Source organism: Mobula birostris, chromosome 16 (genome assembly GCF_030028105.1).
Source record: "Mobula birostris isolate sMobBir1 chromosome 16, sMobBir1.hap1, whole genome shotgun sequence".
Classification (NCBI taxonomy): Eukaryota; Metazoa; Chordata; class Chondrichthyes; order Myliobatiformes; family Myliobatidae; genus Mobula; species Mobula birostris.
This window is the reverse complement of record NC_092385.1, coordinates 58,233,749-58,254,650: the sequence shown is the minus strand read 5'-3', so window position 1 is coordinate 58,254,650 and position 20,902 is coordinate 58,233,749. Positions and strand designations below refer to the sequence as shown.

The following is a 20,902-nucleotide window of genomic DNA, read 5'->3' as shown; positions in this document are numbered from 1 at the left end:
TTCACATTTAAAGATGTCTTGTAGGGCATTGTGTATCCCACTCCAATAGTCTTTGATAATGCGGATAAAAATATTTTTAAGAGAATAAAAACACGTGAGCATTTTGATCTCCTGACTACACACGGACATCCGGGTGCGATCTGGGAGAAGTCATTCAGGTGTGCTAATGACAGTCAACGTAAATTTCAGGAAGCTTTGTGCATATTGTTTGTTATTTACCTGATTCCTAAGATGTTAGAGTTGATGCCAATATTCAGTCAGATGTTGTAAGATGTGCTAGAGGAGAATGTCACAGTAAAAATACAAGGAAGATACAGACAAAGTACTGAAACAGGGTCCCACAGTGAATCCTAAAGTTGGTGTTCAGTCAGCGTCCAGGGTTAACACTGCAGAGACATCAGCCTCAATGGCACAGCTTAAGATGCCCCAGAGAGTGAAAGACCCATGTTGTGTCTGAACCTGTAAATTTGTAAAGGTTGATAGCTGAATATCTGTAACTTTTTTTTAGTTCTGTTTTTTAGATGGCAGTAGTGTAATATATACTATATTGGTTTTAAAAGGGTAATTATTGTTTTAGTATTCTGCTTGGTAGTTAATTGCTGCCTGGTTGTTACATTTTTGTATAGGTTTCCAGAGATAACCATCTATGTACTATAAATCAATGTTCAAATATAGTGTTGGCCAGAAAGAACTGCAATCTCCAAATTAGCAAATATAAATGAGGCCATTTTGTGAGACTGTCCTTGCAGCCACCATTTTGTGAACTGGGTCTTGTTCAAGGGTAGCCGAACCAGAGCACAGAATTTTGACACAAGGAGTTTCTGCTAATGATCTGTTAAACCCGAGGCTATTTTCAGACAAGAAGTTCTTAATTTGTGAAGTGGCAAGCTTGCAGAAAGAACAGTCTGTTAATTGATCATCTGGGCCCAGTGTTAGGCTGATCTGGTTAGACTGGTTTGAACAGTCTAAATTGGAAAGAAATCACCTCAGGCACATGGTTGAATGGATAGCCATAAAGGAATACTGCTTGTAGCCTTGGCCACATCCAATAAAAAGCTCACATATATCAGTCGATAACCTTGAGCCAACAAAATTGAAACATCATAGGTTGATCTGATAAGGAAAAGAATAAGAATGGAGGATTTCATGAGTACAGGGAGCGGCAACTTTGTGAAGACCAACAATTGTAGAAGTGGATGACCCCACATTGGAAACGTGGAAATTACATGGAGATCAAGAAGAACACCTGGCCAATATAGATACTTTTTCCTGGGTCCAATCACAAACAAGAGAAAATCTGCAGATGCTGAAAATCCAAGCAATACCGCAAAAAGCTGGAGGAACTCAACAGGCCAGGCAGCATCTATAGAAAAAAGTACAGTTGATATTTCGGGCCGAAACCCTTCATCAGGACTGCAGAAAAAACTCCGAGTTAGAAGGTGGTGGGAGGGGAGGAAGAAATTCAAGGTGACAGGTGCAATTGTGAGGAGTGAAGTAAAGAACTGGGAAGATGATTGGTAAAAGAGATACAGGGCTGGAGAAGGAGGAATCTGATAAGAGAGGACAGAAGGCCATGGAAGAAAGAAAAGGGGGAGGACCACCAGAGGGAGGTAAAGGGCAAGTAAGGAGATAACATGAGAGAGGGTAAAGTGAATTGGGAATGGTGAAGAGGAGGGTCATTACCAGTAATTTCCCTCCTCTCTGCTTCACCATTCCCCATTCCCAATTCTTGCACCAATAAATTTCCCAGTTCTTTACTTCACCCCTCTCCCCCCCATTGCACCTATCACCTTGTGTTTCTTCCTCCCTTCCTCCCACCTTTTAACTCTGACTCCTCATCTTTTTATCCCCAGTCCTGCTGGAAGGTCTCAGCCCGAAATGTCAACTTTACTCTTTTCCATGGATGCTGTCTGGCCTGCTGAGTTCCTTCAGCATTTTGTGTGTGTTGCTTCTTTTTCATGGGTGCTACCTTTTCTCTTCTTTGACTGTTCGTGAAAGTTCAGGGAAACCTAGTGGGTGTGCACATAGTTAGTTTGTAAATTCACATGCTTGTTAGTTGAGACAATAAAGATATTCATCAGTAAATACAGATTCTCTCTGTGTCTAACTGATCATTATTATTGAGGGTTGATCCTTGTAACAATAACAACATTAACCTCTGAGGTGATCCAATGCAGAAGAAAATACTGACCTCCAGGAAATTATTAAAGAGAAGCTCCAGTTTCATTTTGTAGGGTTCTATGACTGGGGGTACTTTCCTAAGCCAGCATTCAATAAATGGCTTAAGTCCTAAAATGCTGGGCTCCAAGTAGACCATTCCACAACGAGAGACAGTGGCAGGAGAGGCCACTGCTAAATCCTCCACCTCAAACATCATTGTCATCACCTCAAAAAAAGGTAAAAAAAAAGATTATAAATGTCAAATTACTTCTATATCAAGCTCTAAGATGAGGTAGTAAATTGGATTAGACATTAGTTTTGTGGGAGAAGCCAGAGAGTGGTAGCAGACGGTTACCTCTCCGACTGGAAGGCTGTGACTAGTGGTGTGCCACAGGGATCTGTGCTGGGTCTATTGTTGTTTGTCATCTATATCAATACTATGGATGATAATGTGATTGACTGGATCAACAAATTTGCAGGTGACACCAAGACTGGGGGTGTAGTGGACAGTGAGGAAGGCTATCAAAGCTTGTAGTGGGATTTGGACCAGTTGGAAAAACGTGCTGAAAAACAGCAGATGTAATTTAATGCAAGTAAGCATGAGGTGTAGCATTTTGGGAGGACCAACCAGAATTGGTCTTACAGTGAGCGGTAGGGCAATGCGGAGTGCAGTAGAACAAAGGGATCGGGGAATACAGGTCCATAATTCATTGAAAGTGGTGTCACAGGTAGCATGGTTGTAGAGAAAGGTTTTGGCACATTGGCCTTCATAGATAAAAGTTCTGAGTACAGGAATTAGGGATGTTATGTTGAAGTTGTATATGACATTGATGAGGGCTAATTTGGAGCATTGTGTGCAGTTTTGGTCACTTAGACCATAAGACAAAGGAGTAGAATTAGGCCATTCAGCCCATCAAGTCTGTTCAACCATTACATCATGGCTGATCCTGGATCCCATTCAACCCCATACACCTGCCTTCTTGCCACATCCTTTGATGTTCCAGTGAATCAGGAAACTATCAGCTTCTGCTTTAAATACATCCATGGACTTAGCCTCCACTGCAGTCTGTGGCACAGCATTCCAGATCCACTACACTCTGGCTAAAATAACTCCTCCTTACCTTTGTTCTAAAAGGTCGCCCCTCAATTTTGAGGCTGTGCCCTCTGGTTCTGGATACTCCCACCATAGGAAACATCCACTTAACATCCACCCTATCTAGTCCTTTCAACATTCAGTAGGTTTCAATGAGATCCATTCTTCTAAACTCCAGTGAGTACAGGCCCAAAGCTGCCAAACACTCCTCATATGTAAACCCCTTCATTCCTGGGATCATCCTCATGAACCTCCTCTGGATTTTCTTCAATGACAACACATCCTTCCTGAGATATGGGGTCCAAAACTGTTGACAATACTTCAAGTGCGGCCTGACTAGTGTCTTATAAAGCCTGAGCAGTGTCTCTCTGTTTTTATATTCTATTCCCCTTGAAATAAATGCCAACATTGCATTTGCCTTCTTTACCACAGACTCAACCTGTAAATTAACCTCCTGGGAGTCTTGCACTAGGTCTTCTAGGTCTTTCTGCAGCTCTGATGTTTGAACCTTCTCCCCATTTATGTAATAGTCTGCACTTTTGTTCCTTTTACCAAAATGAATTATCATACATTTCCCAACACTGTATTCCATCTGCCACCGTTTTGCCCATTCTTCCAATTTGTCGAAGTCCTGTTACAATTGCATTGCTTCCTCAGCATTACCTACCCCTCCACCTATCTTTGTATCATCCGCAAACTTTGCCACAAAGCCATTAATTCCATTCTCTAAATCATCGACAAACAATGTGAAAAGTAGTGGACCCAATACTGACCCCTGAGCAACACCACTAGTCACTGACAGCCAACCAGAAAAGGCCCCTTTTATTCCCACTCGCTGCCTGTTGCCTGTCAGCCACTCCTGTATCCATATCAGTATATTTCCTGTAACTCCAAGGATTTTATCTTGTTAAGCAGCCTCATGTGTGGCACCTTATCAAATGCCCTCTGAAAATCCAAGTCGATGACATCCACTGCCTCTCCTTTGTCCACCTGCTGGTTTCTTATTTGATGAACTCTAACAGATTTGTCAGGCAAGATTTCCCTCTGCAAGAACCATGTTAACTTTGACATTTTATTACTAGTCTCCAACTACTCAGAAACCTCATTTTTAATAATAGGCTCCTACACTTTCCCAAACACTGAGGTTAGGCAAACTGCCCTATAATTTCCTTCCTTTTGCCTTCCTCCCTTCTTAAAGAGTGGAGTGTCATTTGCAATTTTCCAGTCCTCCAGGACCATGTCAGAATCAAGCATGATCTTGAAAGATCACGACCAATACATCCGATATCTCTTCAGAAACCTCTTTCAGGACTCTGGGATGTAGTCCATCTGATCCAGGTGACTTATCCACTTTTGAGTTTGCCTAGCGCTTTTTCCTTTGTAATAGCAGTGACACTCACTCCTGCTCCTTGACACTTACGGACCTCTGACACATTGCTAGTGTCTTCCACAATGAAGACTGATACAAAGTACTCATTACATTTATTTGCCATTTCTTTGTCCCTCATTACTACCTCACCAGCATCATTTTCCAGTGGTCCAATATAAACTCTAACATCCCTTTACTCTTTATATGACTGAAAAAACTTTTAGTATCCTGCTTTATATCATTGGCTAGTTTGCCCTCATATTTAATCTTTTCCCTTCTCATAGTTTTTTTAGTTGCCTTTTGTTGGATTTTAAAAGCTTCTCAATCATCCAACTTCCCACTCATGTTTGCTACTTTACATGCCCTTTCCTTCACTTACTCTGCAGTCCTTAACTTCCCCTTTGTCAGCCGCGGTTGCCTGCCTCTGCCTTTCGAGAACAACTTCTTCTGTGGGACATAACTATCCTGTGCCTTGTGAACTGTTCCCAGAAAACTCAGCCACCTCTGCTCTGTTGTCATCCCCACCAATATCCTCCTCCATTCCACCTGGGCAAGCTCCTCTCTCATTTGAATTGAATTGAATTGACTTCATTACTTAACGCCCTTCACATAGACGAGTAAAATCTCCATCTGAATATGCAATATGTAATTTATAGTAATTTGTAACAAATAGTATGTACAACAGGGTAGTTAATATAGCATAGAAATACAATTGTATCAGCGTGAATTAATCAGTCTGATGGCCTGGTGAAGAAGCTGTCCCATAGCCTGTTGGTCCTGGCTTTTATGCTACAGTACCATTTGCCAGATGGTAGCAGCTGGAACAGTTTGTGGTTGGGGTGACTTGGGTCCCTAGTGATCCTCTGTAATTCACTTTATTCCATTGCAATTCTGATTCATTTGACATGTCCTTCTCCCTCTCAAATTGCAGTATGAATTCAACCTTATTATGATCACTACCTCCTAAGAGTTTCTCTACGTTAAGCTCCCTAATAAGATCTGGGTTATTACACAACATCCAACCTAAGATAGCCTTTCCCCTAGTAGGCTCAAGCACAAGCTTCTCTAAAAAGCCACCTCGTAGGCATTTAACAAATTCCCTCTCTTGTGATCTGACACCAACCCAATTTTTCCAATCCCCTTGCATATTGAAATTCCCCATTACAATTGTGACATTACCCTTAGTACATACTTTTCCAGCCCCCTTTGCAATCACAACTTCATAATGACTATTATTTGGACATCTATATATGATCCCTTTAATTTTGTTTTTACCCTTGCAGTTTCTTAACTCCATCCACAATGATTCAACATTCTCTGTACTCTACAGGAAAGGTGTAAATAAGACTGAAAGAGTACAGAGAAAATTGTTGGTTGTTGCTTGTACTGGAGAAAAAGCTGAATAGGTTAGAACTTTATTTCTTAGAACACAGAAGACTGAGGGGAAATGTGATAGAGATGTATAAAATTGAGGGGTATAGATACAGTAGATGCAAAAGGCTTTTTCCTCTAAAGTTGGGTGAGACTACAACTACAAGCCATCTGTTAAGGGTGAAAGGTGAAATGTTTTAGGGGAACATGAGGGGAAACCTTTTCACTCAGAGGGTCATGAGAGCATGGAATGAGCTGTGGTGGACGTGATTTCAATTTCAAGGCTTAAGAGAAGTTTGGATAGATAGAGGGGTATAGAGGGCTATGCTCTGGGTGTAGGTCAATGGGGGAGGTTTGTGGTTTGTGGTTTGGCACAGATGAGATGGGCCAAAGTGCCTGTTTTTGTGCTGTAGTTTTCTATGACTCTAATGCTAAAACATAGATCACAGGGAATTGTTCATTTACAAACCAAGGGCTTTAGAATAGAATCCCTGCTACTGAATGTTCAAAATACTTAGCAAGTCAGACAGTATTTGTGGAGGTTGGAATAAAATTTAAGGTGACAACCATTTATCATAACAGGAACACGAGGAATTCTGCAGATGCTGGCGAAGGCTCTCGGCCTGAAATGTCGACAGTACCTCTTCCTAGAGATGCTGCCTGGCCTGCTGCGTTCACCAGCAACTTTGATGTGTATTGCTATCATAATAGGAAGTTGTTTCAGGAGCGGGAGGAGAAGATAGCGACGCGCCTGCGTGTGCGCAGCCCTCCGGTGAAAAATGATATCATATCTGTTAAATAGGGGCCGTGGATAATTCTGATTTGATGGAGAATGGACGTGAAAGCACAGAGGAACATCTGGAGAAATTTCTGAAACGCCCGTTCCTTGCTGTCGTTACTGTGTGGTCGGGAATCTTTCAGAGGGTAGGCCTCAAAATCCCCGGCCTTGCCTGCTTTTGGCGACCGAGAAGGAGGTCGAATCGTTCGGACAGAGATGGTGCTCAGTACTCGGTGTTGGAGAGCTGATCAGAGCTCGAAGTTTTCAGATGACTCAGAGTCGGATTGTGGTCGGCATGGCAGGGAGAGTTTTTCTTCCTTCTCCCGTCTGCGTGAGATGTGGGACATTTGAGAAACTTTGAACTTTACTGTGCTCATGGACTTCTTCATCAAGTTATGGTATTGTTGCACTGTTGTAACTATATGTTATAATTATGTGGTTTTGTCAGTTTTTTCAGTCTTGGTCTGTCTTGTGTTTTGTGATATCACACCGGAGGAAATAATGTATCATTTCTTAATGCATGCATTACTAAATGACAATAAAAGAAGACTACGTGTCTTCATAATCTAAAAAAAAAAGGTTAAAGTTTGTGGAAGAAGACAGTCAACAGGAGAGAGAAAAATCCATATTAACAAGAAAAAAGGTAGAATGATCTATAAAGCCTCCTCTACTGTAAAGATGAAGCCACACTCAGGTTGGAGGAACAACACCTTATATTCCGTCTGGGTAGCATCCAACCTGATGGCATGAACATCGACTTCTCTAACTTCCGCTAATGCCCCACCTCCCCCTCGTACCCCATCCGTTATTTATTTTTATACACACATTCTTTCTCTCTCTCCTTTCTCTCCCTCTGTCCCTCTGACTATACCCCTTGCCCATCCTCTGGTTCCCCTCTCCGCCTTGTCTTTCTCCCCGGACCTCCTGTCCCATGATCCTCTCATATCCCCTTTGTCAGTCACCTGTCCAGCTCTTGGCTCCATACCTCCCCCTCCTGTCTTCTCCTATCATTTTGGATCTCCCCCTCCCCCTCCCACTTTCAAATCTCTTACTAACTCTTCCTTCAGTTAGTCCTGACGAAGGGTTTCGGCCTGAAACGTCGACTATACCTCTTCCTAGAGATGCTGCCTGGCCTGCTGCGTTCACCAGCAACTTTGATGTGTGTTGCATGATCTGTAAAGTGCTTGGGTGGAGGCAAGAGAGATTTAAAGTAATTGGAATTTATTATGTTAATGATTACAATAGAATGGTAGAGGGATGACGTGACTGTAGTAAACTGCAGAGTTGTGAACACAGCTCAGCACATCACAAGAACCAGCCTCCCTCAGTGCAGTCTGTCTGAACTTCTCTCTGCCTCAGTAAGCTCCCAACATAAACAAAGACCCCACCCACCCTGCACGTCCTCTCTTCTCCCCTCTCCCTCTTGTACGATAAGATGGACTCTTGCCTTACATAGGCCTAAGAGAGGACACAAAGAGAGGACAAAAACTTGTTTGTGAAGAAAATGGTCATGGTTTGTATGGACTTGTTTGCTTGCTTTGATTAATATTTTGCCTACCTATGCTGAAGAGTATCGTTTCCATGGCTTCCAATGGATCTCATGATATAATTCTGTAATGACAGTCAGTGAGTGTATGAGAACAATCATTTCATCACACATTCACTGCTGTGACTCAATATTTTGTCTTAATTCAGCAATTCCCTGGCACAACACTGTTTATAGAGGATTGTGTATGTGTGTGGATGGGTGACAGGGAGGAACAAGGCTTGGTTTGCTGCTGTTGCTTTGTCACATTTTGTGTTCTGCACTGCCCCGTTGAGCATACTGAGCATATTGGCGCTGAATAGGTAGTGACATTAGCGGCTGCTCCCAGTACATCCTTGGGTACATTGGTTGTTAACACAAAGGACACATTTCATTGTATGATTTGATGTGATAAATAGATCTGAATCCAATCTAAATCAAATTAATATCCAAGTTTATATGTTGCTGCGTCCCATAACTACTTGATTGCTGAGCCATGGGGATTTTCCATAATTTTCATCATTCTTCTTATTTACCTACCTCAGTGAGTTTGATTATTTCTCCAGAGCTGAGGCATAGCTTTTTGTTATCATCCAAGACAGTGTTCATGTTTTCAATCCATACAGCATCTACTGGCCCATCAAACATATACCATTTTTTCACTTGGTCAGTAGCTGCTGCTCCGACACGAATTAATGATGATAAAATGCCATCAGTCCTGGAAAAAGACATACTGAGTGTAGTGCTTAGATTCTCTTCTAAATGACAGATATATGGTAAGCTGAAAAGCATTTTAATTACTAGTAATGTTGGCTTTCTTCATAATGCTCTCTTTAAAAATTGTTTGAAAACTTTTCTGATAAACCAACACAATTCTGAGGGATTGTTACATTGTAGAAGATCTGTTCACTTGGACAAGATTATAAGCTGAAGCTCTGTGTCCTATTTCACATAAACATACATATTCTACGGCATACTTCAAAGAAACAGTTCAAGTTTATCGTCATTTCAACTGTGCAAATGTACAGCAAACAAAACAACGTTCCTCCAGACCAAGGTGAACAACACAGTATACAAACACTCACACACACAACACATAAAGTAATATTACCACAAATAAATTAACAAATAATAAGGTGCATTTATGACACAAGTTAAAAAGTAAACAGTATAATACTGCTGGCACTTCATATGTGGTGAGACCTGGGTGGTGGCAGGGAGTTCAGTGGTCTCATGGCCAGGGGAAGAAGCTGTTTCCCATATTAGCAGTTCTTGTCCTAATGTTACAGTATCTCCTGCCTGAGGTAGGTTCAAAGAGACTTTTGGACAGATAGGAGGGATCAATGACAATGCCAAAGGCTCTGTGTGCTCCTGGCAAATACCTCAACAGAAGAGAGACCCCGAAGATCCTCTCAGTAATCCCCACAATCCTCACAATTAGGGTCTTGCCCAGTTCCTTTGTCCTGGTGAATAATACCCTCAAAGAGCATCACTAACTTTATTTATCTAGTCATTGTTACGTTGCTAGTTACTTGCCATACATAATTTGTTTTTTGTTTTTCCGACAATACTGCGGTGATTACTCCTCACTAGGTAATTAAGAGTTTTGGAACTACATTTAAGTCATGAAAGGCCCTATGATAAATGCAAAACTTCTATCTGTGATCACAGAGTAATAATAATAAATGAAAGCTGATCAATATAGTGTTATTAAATATATTCTGCAAAGGCATATATAATTTTTGCACCAGCAAGTTTTAAACACTGTGCAGTCAATCCAGGGAAGAAAGGTCTTTGAAGAGCATAGCTCCCCGTTGCACAGCCAGGTACCAAGAGCCATTTGATATAATGAGACAAGATAGATGGAAATGAAAAATTCCAGAGTGATGTTTACTTACTTACTTTACTAATTCCTAAGCATTATTAGCCTTTACCATTTAGCTTCTGTTGGCTATTAATTCCTGTATTACTGTAGTGCAATTGTGACTCATTATGCAAATAAGGAACTTGAACATCCACAAGCCTACCAACTGGTCAATATCTGTATCTAACTAGTCAATTTTTATACAAAAATGTTATTCCTTTATTCAAACGTTAGATGAGTTTGGTGACCAAGGTCACGCTGTTCTGTGCAAAATAAATAAAGTGTATTCGATGAATTGATGCAAGTTGTCAGAGTCTAGTTAATCAGCATCCACAGCAGCAACGTTATTTTGTGGTAGGGACTTAAAACAAACCAATTGTACTTACCATTCATGAGTTAATAGATCAAATTCACCATACAGCTGACCCATGGTTATGGATTTGGGGTTGAGAACAAACACGGAGACTTTTTCATACTTTTCACCACTGACCGACATTTTCCCCCTTAAAGCTGTCAGTGCTTCTGCCAAGACTTCATAACACTAGGCAAAGGGAACAAATTAGATGTACTACCTTACGTTCCAAAGAAATTGTACTATTCCTATTGTAAAATAAATGTCATTTTTTTGCTGATTATAAAGTGATGGAACTAATTATAATTGGTTTTAATATCAGCATATTGCTGAGGGAAGCGTCAGCTATTACATTTCTTATGACAATTATACCTGGTTTGATATTGGAGTTAAAAATAGTGCCATCTGATTACTTATGGATTCGTTTGGCTTTTAGATAATCAACTATATTTGAAGTTTGATGTTAATAGAGTGTAAGAGGGTTTCGTCTTTTACGTTACTGTGTAGGCTAATTAAAATGGCTTCTTTGTTATGTTATACTTGGGAATGCTTCTTTGTTATGTTAAATGCTGAGAAAGTTCTTGCGCTAGCAGCTTGTTTTGGGTTAGAGTGTGATAAGAATATGTTACGAACCAATTGGGATAGTTGTTCTGTTTTTGGTGTATTTGAAGATATTGTATGCGCGGGGTTTTGGGGGAGAAGGTGGGAGAGAGAGACAGAGGATGGACCAGGTGCTGTGATGTCCGCTAATGGGGTCGGACCCCGATCAGGGCGTTTGGCGAGAAGAGCAGACGGAAACGGACTCATGTGGAGTATCTGGTCGACCACCGTTGTTGGTCCCAGGCGTCCGGCTGAGGTGGTCCGAGGGGTCGCAGGGTGAAGAAGAAGGGTCCTGAGCCCCAACTGTTTGTGCACGAAGAGATTGAACTTTGATAAGTGTGGTGCCTTTTATTTTCCTTTTATATTTTATTCTCTATTAATTATATAGTTTCAGCAATATCTATAAACTGTAAATCATTTAATCGTATCTAGTGTATTGTCTGTTATTTGGGCGGGGTGGGGTACATCACACAACATCCACACAAACTAATTACCCAGTTTGGCGGGGCCGAGGGCTGTTTCCCTAGACAACAGTGAGCCGAGCGACCTTGAAACTGGCCAGGGGGCTACATTGTGTGGGCTTTTGTCTGGGATTGGATCTACCGGTATGCTGTGTGGGTGCCCTGTTTAAATCAGTAATGTGTGTCTCTGTGGGTTATTTGCTGGTTATTGCTGTATGTGTGGTGGGTGAGGTCTTTGTTCGAGTTCAGACTAGTATTGACGAGTTGGAGGTGGAACTCAGGGCTGTCCATGCTGTTGGGAGAGAGAGGAAAGAGCGGTCTGATTTGGAGGTAGTGTGTGTGAATAAATGTTCCAGTTCTGGCAGGCTCTGCCTGGCGTTTGGGATAGTGTCCACCCCAAGAGGGGCGGAGGCGTGCGAGACATGGGTGGAGTGGATCTCTCAGTTGTTAGATGAGTGGCAGGCTCGGTTGAGGGAGAGTGACAGGGATTGGTTGAAAGTTTGAGTAGGCAGGCTGGTGACGGTGTTACAGCTGTCAGGTTCACTTACACCGTAGTGACAGCTGTCAGTTATTTGAAAGCGGGGGAAAGTTTTCAGTGTGTCTTCTCTGGCTAGGAGGGCAGCTAAATTGCTTGCAGTGCCAGGGGGATCATTTCAGGGGATCAGTTGTTCAGCTGATCAGAGAGGTGTCGGGAAACTTAGTGGAGGGCCAGTGGGGGAACGGCTTGGGGTCCCTGGGGAAGCACGTTCCCAGCAATATACCAATGAACTTCCGAAAGGAAAAGACCCTATTCCTGAAGGCTTAGAGGGACCACACCCCAGGGTGTCGTTACGGATATAGGGAAGCGATGCTAAAGCCATCCTCAACCCCGGGGCGCAGGTCAAGTTGTTGTACAGTTCGCTTTACAACCGGTGTCTGAAGCATTTACCCTTGACAACCGCAAGGGTACCGGAGACTTTGGGTACTAGTGGCAGTAGTTATCCAGAAGACGATGATTGGTTAATGACCCTGGAGTTCATGGGGGCATTTTCTGGGCACCCAGCGTGTCGAGTTGCTTCTGAGGACATGTGTAGTAGCCTTGAGCCCGTACCGAATTTAAACGAGACCCAGCAGTGGTACGGCCTGGGGAAAGTAGCTGAGGGTGAGACCCTCTTAGTAGATGCTCCGAACTATCATGAGGGAGGGGAGTTGACCGCTGAAGACACCTCAGTGAGAGAGAGGTCGCAGCAACTGGACCCTGGCGGTGTGAAAGACGAAGGCAGCGTGTGTGTGGATGATGCGATGTGGTTTAATGTGCTGCATCTGAGGGGTGGATGTTGCCAGATCCTGAAGAGTGCGGCTGTTGAGCCGAAGACGGCCGCTACTAGTTCCCTAGGATTCTTCCGATCCGAAAAGATGCCCAAGGGCATATCTGGAGCCCCTGCATCCTTCCCGTGGGGCATGAGGAAAACCGTGGGGGAAGTGAAGGTGTGTGGAGTTTTGGCATATGTGGATGACCGCCTACAGCTTGGATTCGCCTGGGGGCTGGGGGGACTATGAGGCGAGGCGAGTGGCTGAGCCCGGGCGACCGAAGCGAAGTGTCAAATGTGGAGGAGTTTTTGGCTGGAGGAGTTTGGTGCAATGTGAGAAAAATGACCCGACATACCAGTTGAACTTCCTGGTGTTGGGACAGACGGTGGTGGACCGGGGGATGGAAACCCAGGTCGTCAATCTGAATGAGACACAGGGAAGAGAGGGGATTTGCACCGCTGAACTGAGTGCTCAGAAATGCCGGCCGGAGACTGAGTGCCGCACTTGTGGGACGACCATTGCAGACTTGGAATTCACGCTCGTCAACGTGGAGAAGGAGCAACGGAATTCCGAGCCGACACTGTGGTCATGTACTGATGAATTAACCCAGCGAGAAGAAACAATGACCCACCTTCGAAGGGATCAGCAGAAACTCAAGACGTTGATCCAGAAAAGATTGGAAGACTTACAAGTTGGGGAAGATCAAGGAAGTGTTCTGACTAAGGCCAACAGAAAACCAAGAGCCCAGGGAGGGGAGTTTGACTACACTTCCGAGGAGGTGAAGAAATGGAGGACAGATCTCAGAAAAGGGAGGCAGACGCTTGAAAGGAACCTGGAGATGACTATTGACAGTTTAAATGAAGTGGAAAAACTGAAAGTTGACCTGGAAGACGTCATCAGGAAGAAAAAACTGGAAGCTGAACATCCTTTAACTGCTGCTTTTCAGGTCAAGGTGGAAGAAGCTGGTGGGGTATCTGCGTCCCAGATTGAGATGGCCAAGAACCCTGAGTCAGAACTGCTGAGGCTGTGGTGAGAGTTGAAGGAGTCCCCGAAGAAGCTGACGTCCCGACTGCAGGAGGCTGAAGGGGTAGCCCCGGCTAAATGTTTCAGTTTGGAGAAACTTAAACAGCAGCTACCGATCGTGGGAATGAGGAAGAATATGGATTCGAAGGATGATGTGCTGGACATATGATACCTGCTGCCTTTCACTAACTTCCCCGCGATTGAGGAAGAGACCTTTGGCCCTTCTCCCACTGAGTCAGTTGTAGTAGGGAGGGTTAGCTGTGGGCAGTCTGAGTTAGGGCAGGATCAGGAAGGAAAAGAAGCGGGGCCCCGGACACGGGTCAGGGGGCTCCGAGTTGTAATGGTGGCCTGAGTGAGAGAGGAGTTGGCAGGCAGGCTCGAGGTATCCCTAGTAGTGTCTGAGCCTTTAGGGTTTAGGTGAGGGGGTACGGAGGTCTTGGAGGATTAGGAAGCTCCCAGATAGGTTAGCCTATGTAGCGCCTGTGGGACAGGTGTAAGGTCCACTGTTTGGGGAAAACTGTCACTGTGTGTATCTGTGTATGTGTGTGTTGTGTGTCTGCAGGACTGGTTGGCGAGTTATTTAGAAATCATGAGGACATGACTTTATTTGGTGGGGGGAAGAGTGTAAGCGGGTTTCGTCTTTTATGTTACTGCATAGGCTAATTAAAATGGCTTCTCTGTTACGTTATTCTTGGGAATGCTTCTTCGTTATGTTAAATGCTGAGAAAGTTCTTGCACTAGCAGCTTGTTTTGGGTTAGAGTGTGATAAGAATATGTTACGAACCAATTGGGATAGTTGTTCTGTTTTTGGTGTATTTGAAGATATTGTATGCGCGGGGTTTTGGGGGAGAAGGCGGGAGAGAGAGACCGAGGATGGACCAGGTGCTGTGATGTCCGCTAACAGGGTTGGACCCCGATCAGGGCGTTCGGCGAGGAGAGGAGACAGAGACGGACTCGTGTGGAGCGTCTGGTCGACCACTGTTGTTGGTCCCAGGCGGCCGGTCGAGGTGGTCCGAGGGGTTGCAGGGTGAAGAAGAAGGGTCCTGAGCTCCAACTGCTTGTGCACGAAGAGATTGAACTTTGATAAGTTTGGCACCTTTTATTTTCCTTTTATATTTTATTCTCTATTAATTATATAGTTGCAGTAATATCTATAAACTGTAAATCGTTTAATCGTATCTGGTGTATTGTCTGTTATTTGGGTGGGGTGGGGTACATCACAGAGCATCCACACAAACTAATTACCCAGTTTGGCGGTGCTGAGGGCTGTTTCCCTAGATGACAGCAAGCCAAGCGACCCTGAGGCTGGCCAGGAGGGCTACAATAACGTTATAAGTTTTTGATGACTAGATATTTATCCTTGTGTTTTATGAGGGCAAGTTCAATGCTTCACCTTCCTGATCTTCTGCAATCTCTTGTTGCCTCTAAGTCTAACCTCCCAGCTTCCTGCCACTATTTCTACTCTTTCCTCACCCATCTGCCATTCACCCCTCTTCACTTGGATCTACCCATCACTTACCAGCTCTTGCCTCAGCCCTTCCCCACATCTCTTTATACTGGTTATCAGTCCTGATGAAGGGTCTCAAACCAGAATATCTACTGTCCATCTCCCTTCTACAGATTACATCAGGAATAATGCTTCCAGCCAGTAATGAAAACACAAGTTTTTTGGTAACCAGATAGATATTTATCTCTATAAAACTATAAGACCATAGGATATAAGAACTGAATTAAGCCATATGGCCCATTTGTTTTGCTCTGCCATTCAATCATGGCTGATTTGTTATCCATCTAAACCCTTTTCTTCTGCTTTCTCCCCATAATCTCTTTGGCACCCTGACTAATCAGGAACCTATCAACCTTCACTTTAAGTATACACAATGATTTTGCCTCCACAACCATCTGTGGCAATGAATTCCATAGATTCACCACATGTGGCTAAAGAAATTATTCCTCATCTCTATTCAAAAGGGACATGGGTACAAGTGCAGACAGAGCAAAGAGTTAAATTGTACCGCAGAGGCAAAATTCAAAAAGGCAAAGAATGCAGGACTGAAGGTGCTGTATTATGTGTGTAGCATTCGGAATAAGGTGGATAAATTCGTGGTGCAATTGGAGATTGGTTGGTATGACCTTGTGGGCATCACTGAGTCATGGTTGAAAGAAGGCCATAGTTGGGAGCTTAACGTCAAAGGATATACTTTCTATCGAAAGGACAGGCAGGAAGGCATAGGCAGTGGTGTGGCTCTGTTGGTAGGAGATGGAATTACATCTTCAGAAAGAGGTGACATAGGGTCAGAGAATGTCGAATCTTTGTGGGTGAAGTTAAGAAATGCAAGGGTAAAAAAAATTATGGGAATCATAGTTAGGCCTCCAAATAGTAGACAAAATGTGGAGTTGAGATTGCAAAGGGACCTGGAAAAGGCATGTAATAAGGGGATTGGCACAATTGTAATGTGGGACTTCAATATGCAAGGGGATTGGGAACCTCAGGTTGGTGTCAGATTGCAAGAGAAGAGATTTGTTGAATGCCTGTGAGATGGCTCTTAAGAAGAGCTTGTGATTGAGCCTACTTGGGGAAAGGCTATCTTAGATTGGCTGCTGTGTAATAATCCAGATCTTATTAGGGAGCTTAACATAAAGGAACGCTTAGGAGGCAGTGATCATAATATCATTGAATTCATGCTGCAATTTGAGAGGGAGAAGGATAAGTCACATGTATCAGTATTGCAATGGAATAAAGGGAATTACAGTGGCATGAGAGAGAAGCTTGCCCAGGTGGATTGGAGGAGGATACTGGCGGAGATGATGGCAGAGCAGAGGTGGCTGAGTTTTCAGGGAACAGTTCACAAGACACAGGATAAATATGGCCCACAGAAGAAGTAGTTCTCAAATGGCAGGGGTAGGCAACTGTGGTTGACAAAGGAAGTTAAGGACTGCATAAAAGCCAAGGAAAGGGCATATAAGTTAGCAAAAGGGAGTAGGAAGCTGGATGATTGGGAAGCTTTTAAAATCCAACAAAAGACAACTAAAAAAACTATAAGAAGGGAAAAGATGAAAAATGTGGTCAAACTAGCCAATAATATAAAACAGGATACTACGAGTTTTTTCAGTCAGATAAAGAGTAAAGGGAGGTGAGCATTGATATTGGACCACTGGTAAATGATGCTGATGAGGTAGTAATGGGGAACAAAGAAATGGCAGACACGAGCAGTGTGTCAGAGGCCCATGAGTGTCGGGGAGCAGGAATGAGTGCCATTGCTATTACAAAGGAAAAACTGCTCGGGAAACTCAAAGATCTTAAGGTGGATAAGTTAGCTGGACCAGATGGACTACATCCCAGAGTCCTGAGAGAGGCTGCTGAAGAGATAGCAAATCCATTGGACATGATCGTTCAAGAATCACTTGATTCTGGCATGGTCCCAGAAGACTGGAAAATTGAAAATGTCACTCCACTCTTTAAGAAGGGAAGAAGGCAAAAGGAAGGAAGTTATAGGCCAAGTCAACCTAAACTCAGTGGTTGGGAAAGTGTTGGATTCTATTACCAAGGATGAGGTTTCAGAGTACTTGGAGACTTATGATAAAATAAGTAAAAGTCAACATGGTTTTTGCAAAGAGAAATATTGCCTGACAAATCTATTGGAGTTCTTCAAAGACGTAACCAGCAGGGTGGACAAAGGAAAGGCAGTGGATGTCATTTACTTGGATTTTGAGGCTGCTTAACAAGATATAATCCTATGGAATTACAGGAAAGATACTGGCATGGATAGAGGAATGGCTGACAGGCAGGAGGCAGTGAGTGGGAATAAAGGGAGCCTTTTCTGGTTGGCCGCCAGTGACTAGTGGTGTTCCTCAGGGGCCAGTATTGGGACCACTACTTTTCACATTGTTTGTCAATGATTTGGATAATGGAATTAATGGCTTTGTGGCAAAGTCTGCGGATGATACAAAGATAGGTGGAGGGGTAGGTAGTACTGAGGAAGCAATGCGTTTGCAGCAGAATTTGGACAAATTGGAAGAAAGGGCAAAAATGTGGCAGATGGAATACAATGTTGGGAAATGTGATGCATTTTGGTGAAAGGAACAAAAGTACGGATAATTATCTAAATGGGGAGAAGGTTCAAACATCAAAGGTGCAGAGGGACATAGGAATCCTTGTGCTAGGCTCCCGGGAGGTTAATTTACAGGCTGAAACTGCGATAAAGAAGGTAAATGCAATGTTGACATTTCTTTCAAGGGGAATAGAATATAAAAGCAAGGAGATAATACTGATGCTTCATAAGACACTAGTGAGGCCGCACTTGAAATATTGTCAACAGTATTGGGCCCCCTATCTTAGAAAGGATGTATCGTCATTGGAGACAGTCCAGAGGAGGTTCACAAGGATGTTTCCAGCAATGAAGGGGTTAACACATGAGGAGTGTTTGGCAGCTTTGGGCCTGTAGTCACCAGAATTTAGAAGATTGCGGGGGATCTCATTGAAACCTACTGAATGTTGAAAGAACTAGATAAGGTGGATGAGGAGCATGCTTCCTCTGGTGGGGGTATCAGGAACCAGAGGGCACAGCCTCAGAACTGAGGGACATCCTTTTAGAATAGGGGTAATGAGGAATTTTTTAGCCAGAGAGCGGTGAATCTGTGGAATGCTTTACTACAGACTCTGGTGGAGGCCCAGTCCATGGGTATATTTAAAATGGAAGATGATAGTTACCTGAATGGTCACGGTATCAAAGGATATGGCGAGAAGGCAGGTATATGTGGCTGAGTGGAATTCAGGATCAGCCATGGTGAAATGGTGGAGCAGGCTCAATGGGCTGAATGGCCTAATGCTGCTCCTCTGTTTTATGGATGTTCTTGTATGCTGAGGCTGTGTTCTGCGGTTGTAGATTCTCCCACTATAGGAAACATCTTCTCTATGTCTAGTCTATCTAGGCCTTTCAATATTTGACAGGTTTCAATGAGATCCCCCCTCGCTCTTCCAAACTCCAGCAAGTACTGGCCCAGAGCCACCAACCGCTCCTCATATGTTAATCTCGATCATTCTTATGAACCTCCTCTGAACCCTCTCCAAGATCACTACAATAGATAGAGATATAAATTTTGCATTGTTTAAGGCAATGACAATAAACTGATACTGAGCGAATGAGGGAATAGGATCTGGTGAAGCACATAGTATTAGTTGCAAAGTGATGTGCAGGTCCACTACCCAAAGCAAGAAGAAATAATGTGACATCGAATGGTATAACCATTTGGTTTTAAAGAGTTGAACCAATCTAATCAGGAATTCTGCAGATGCTGGAAATTCAAGCAACACACATCAAAGTTGCTGGTGAACGCAGCAGGCCAAGCAGCATCTGTAGGAAGAGGTGCAGTCAACGTTTAAGGCTGAGACCCTTCGTCAGGACTTGCAGTCGACGTTTCAGGCCGAGATATATAAGTTCTATTTTCATAAGTCAGACAGGGTATTGTATGGTGGTGAATGTTTTGAAGTTTACAGGTAATATTAAACAAATTACATTTGATATGAATATTAAGGTATATCTTCCTAATTATCCTGCCATTCTTCATTTGGTGGTATAGCTTTTTGTAAAAAAGTAAACAGGCAAGTCAAAGGATTAAATAAATTGGAGGTAGGGGGAAGAGAGTGGGAAATAAAGTTGAAAGAAAAGATTAGCTTAGCACATAGGCATAGGGAATTTCTTAAAAGGAACAAATTAATATTGAGGCAATGAAAGAAAAGATGAGATAATGAAGAAAAAGTTGAAAAACATCAATCTAAATAAGGGGAACAAATAAAAATTTTGAACAGAGAAGCATATTATTCTTGCTTACCTAATAGTGCCACTATCCCTCTGAAAACCTGTCAAAATAAAATCCCACCACCAGTACCCTCTGCCTTTTATGATCAAGTCAGTCTTGAATCCAACCTGCCAACTCACTGTGGATCTCATCTTGTTACACATATATGAAGCTTCCAGGACAATGGAATCAGAAATGCAGTGGCAAGTGCCCTCATGCTTATGTACTCAATAGGACTCAGAAATGGAAAATCATCTCTTAAAAATCCAGATGAATTTATGAAAGATTGCTCAAAAAAATTGAAAAGTATTGTAATATTTTAGATTTTTTTTTGATACGTCAGATGGATTTCAGTTTTGGAAAGCAAAAATTAAGAAACAATTCTTAATTGCTCCAAACATCGAATGATACACAGGAGGGATATTTAGTGTAAATTGGCTTCAGGATCAGCACGAAATTGTGGGCCGAGTGGCCTGTCCCATGCTGTACTGTTTTATATTCTATGTTAATCTGATCATAATTTTGTTGCACACAAGTTCTGAATCTCACCTCAAATGAGAATATAGAAGACCCCAATTAAATTTGTATCAGCGTGAATGTTTTATATAAAGTATGTAGCTTACATAGGAAAACCAGTATACCATATAGGCATGGAAATCTTTTAACGTGGGAGTAATGTATTTCCCATGTTGGTGCGGAGTATGCAGAGATAATGACAGGGGGATATGACCTGATATTTGGTCGTCTCTCTTGTAAACTCTTGCAGTTCTGTCTTAAATGATGACTGGCATGTTCAGCCTACGGCCACCACTTGGCTAAAGGCAAGTAGCCGCCTCTAACATCTTATAATTCCAATGCAACACAAACAAAATACTGGAGGAACTCAGCAGCTATGGAAATGAATAAAGGGCCGAGACCCTCCTTCAGGACAATAATTCCAATGATAGTTTGATGGCTAAATTTGACGGACTATAATTCTATTATACAGCAGGATGTGTCCTACCTTTGTCTTTCCAGATCCTGAAGGACCAACCAACATCAGTCCATGCCGGACAACTGTGGTTTCATATAACTGAATGCACTTAGTCACAAAGCCTGTATAAGTAAGAGAGCGCAATCATTAATGTAACGTTCTCAAGGAAATTTAAGTCAAATGACAATATATGGGTAGGTCTGTGGCTTCTGCTATCAACTGAAAACATTGCCAGTGGGATTAT

General features: G+C 42.9%; 1 protein-coding gene across 4 annotated transcripts in view; it reads right to left on the bottom strand.

Annotated features, from left to right (window-relative positions):
• The window catches only part of dnah1 (dynein, axonemal, heavy chain 1), a 379,457-nt gene that overhangs the window by 155,859 nt on the left and 202,696 nt on the right, over positions 1-20,902 (bottom strand). For 3 of the 4 annotated variants that reach the window (XM_072280693.1, XM_072280697.1, XM_072280696.1), the window contains 4 exons: positions 20,689-20,780; positions 10,547-10,701; positions 8,837-9,014; positions 2,192-2,386 (listed from right to left, as the gene is read on the bottom strand). In XM_072280693.1, the coding sequence (XP_072136794.1) occupies positions 2,192-2,386; positions 8,837-9,014; positions 10,547-10,701; positions 20,689-20,780 (620 nt within the window). The remainder of the gene's footprint in view (positions 1-2,191; positions 2,387-8,836; positions 9,015-10,546; positions 10,702-20,688; positions 20,781-20,902) is intronic. The other variant, XM_072280695.1, reaches the window with a different exon arrangement.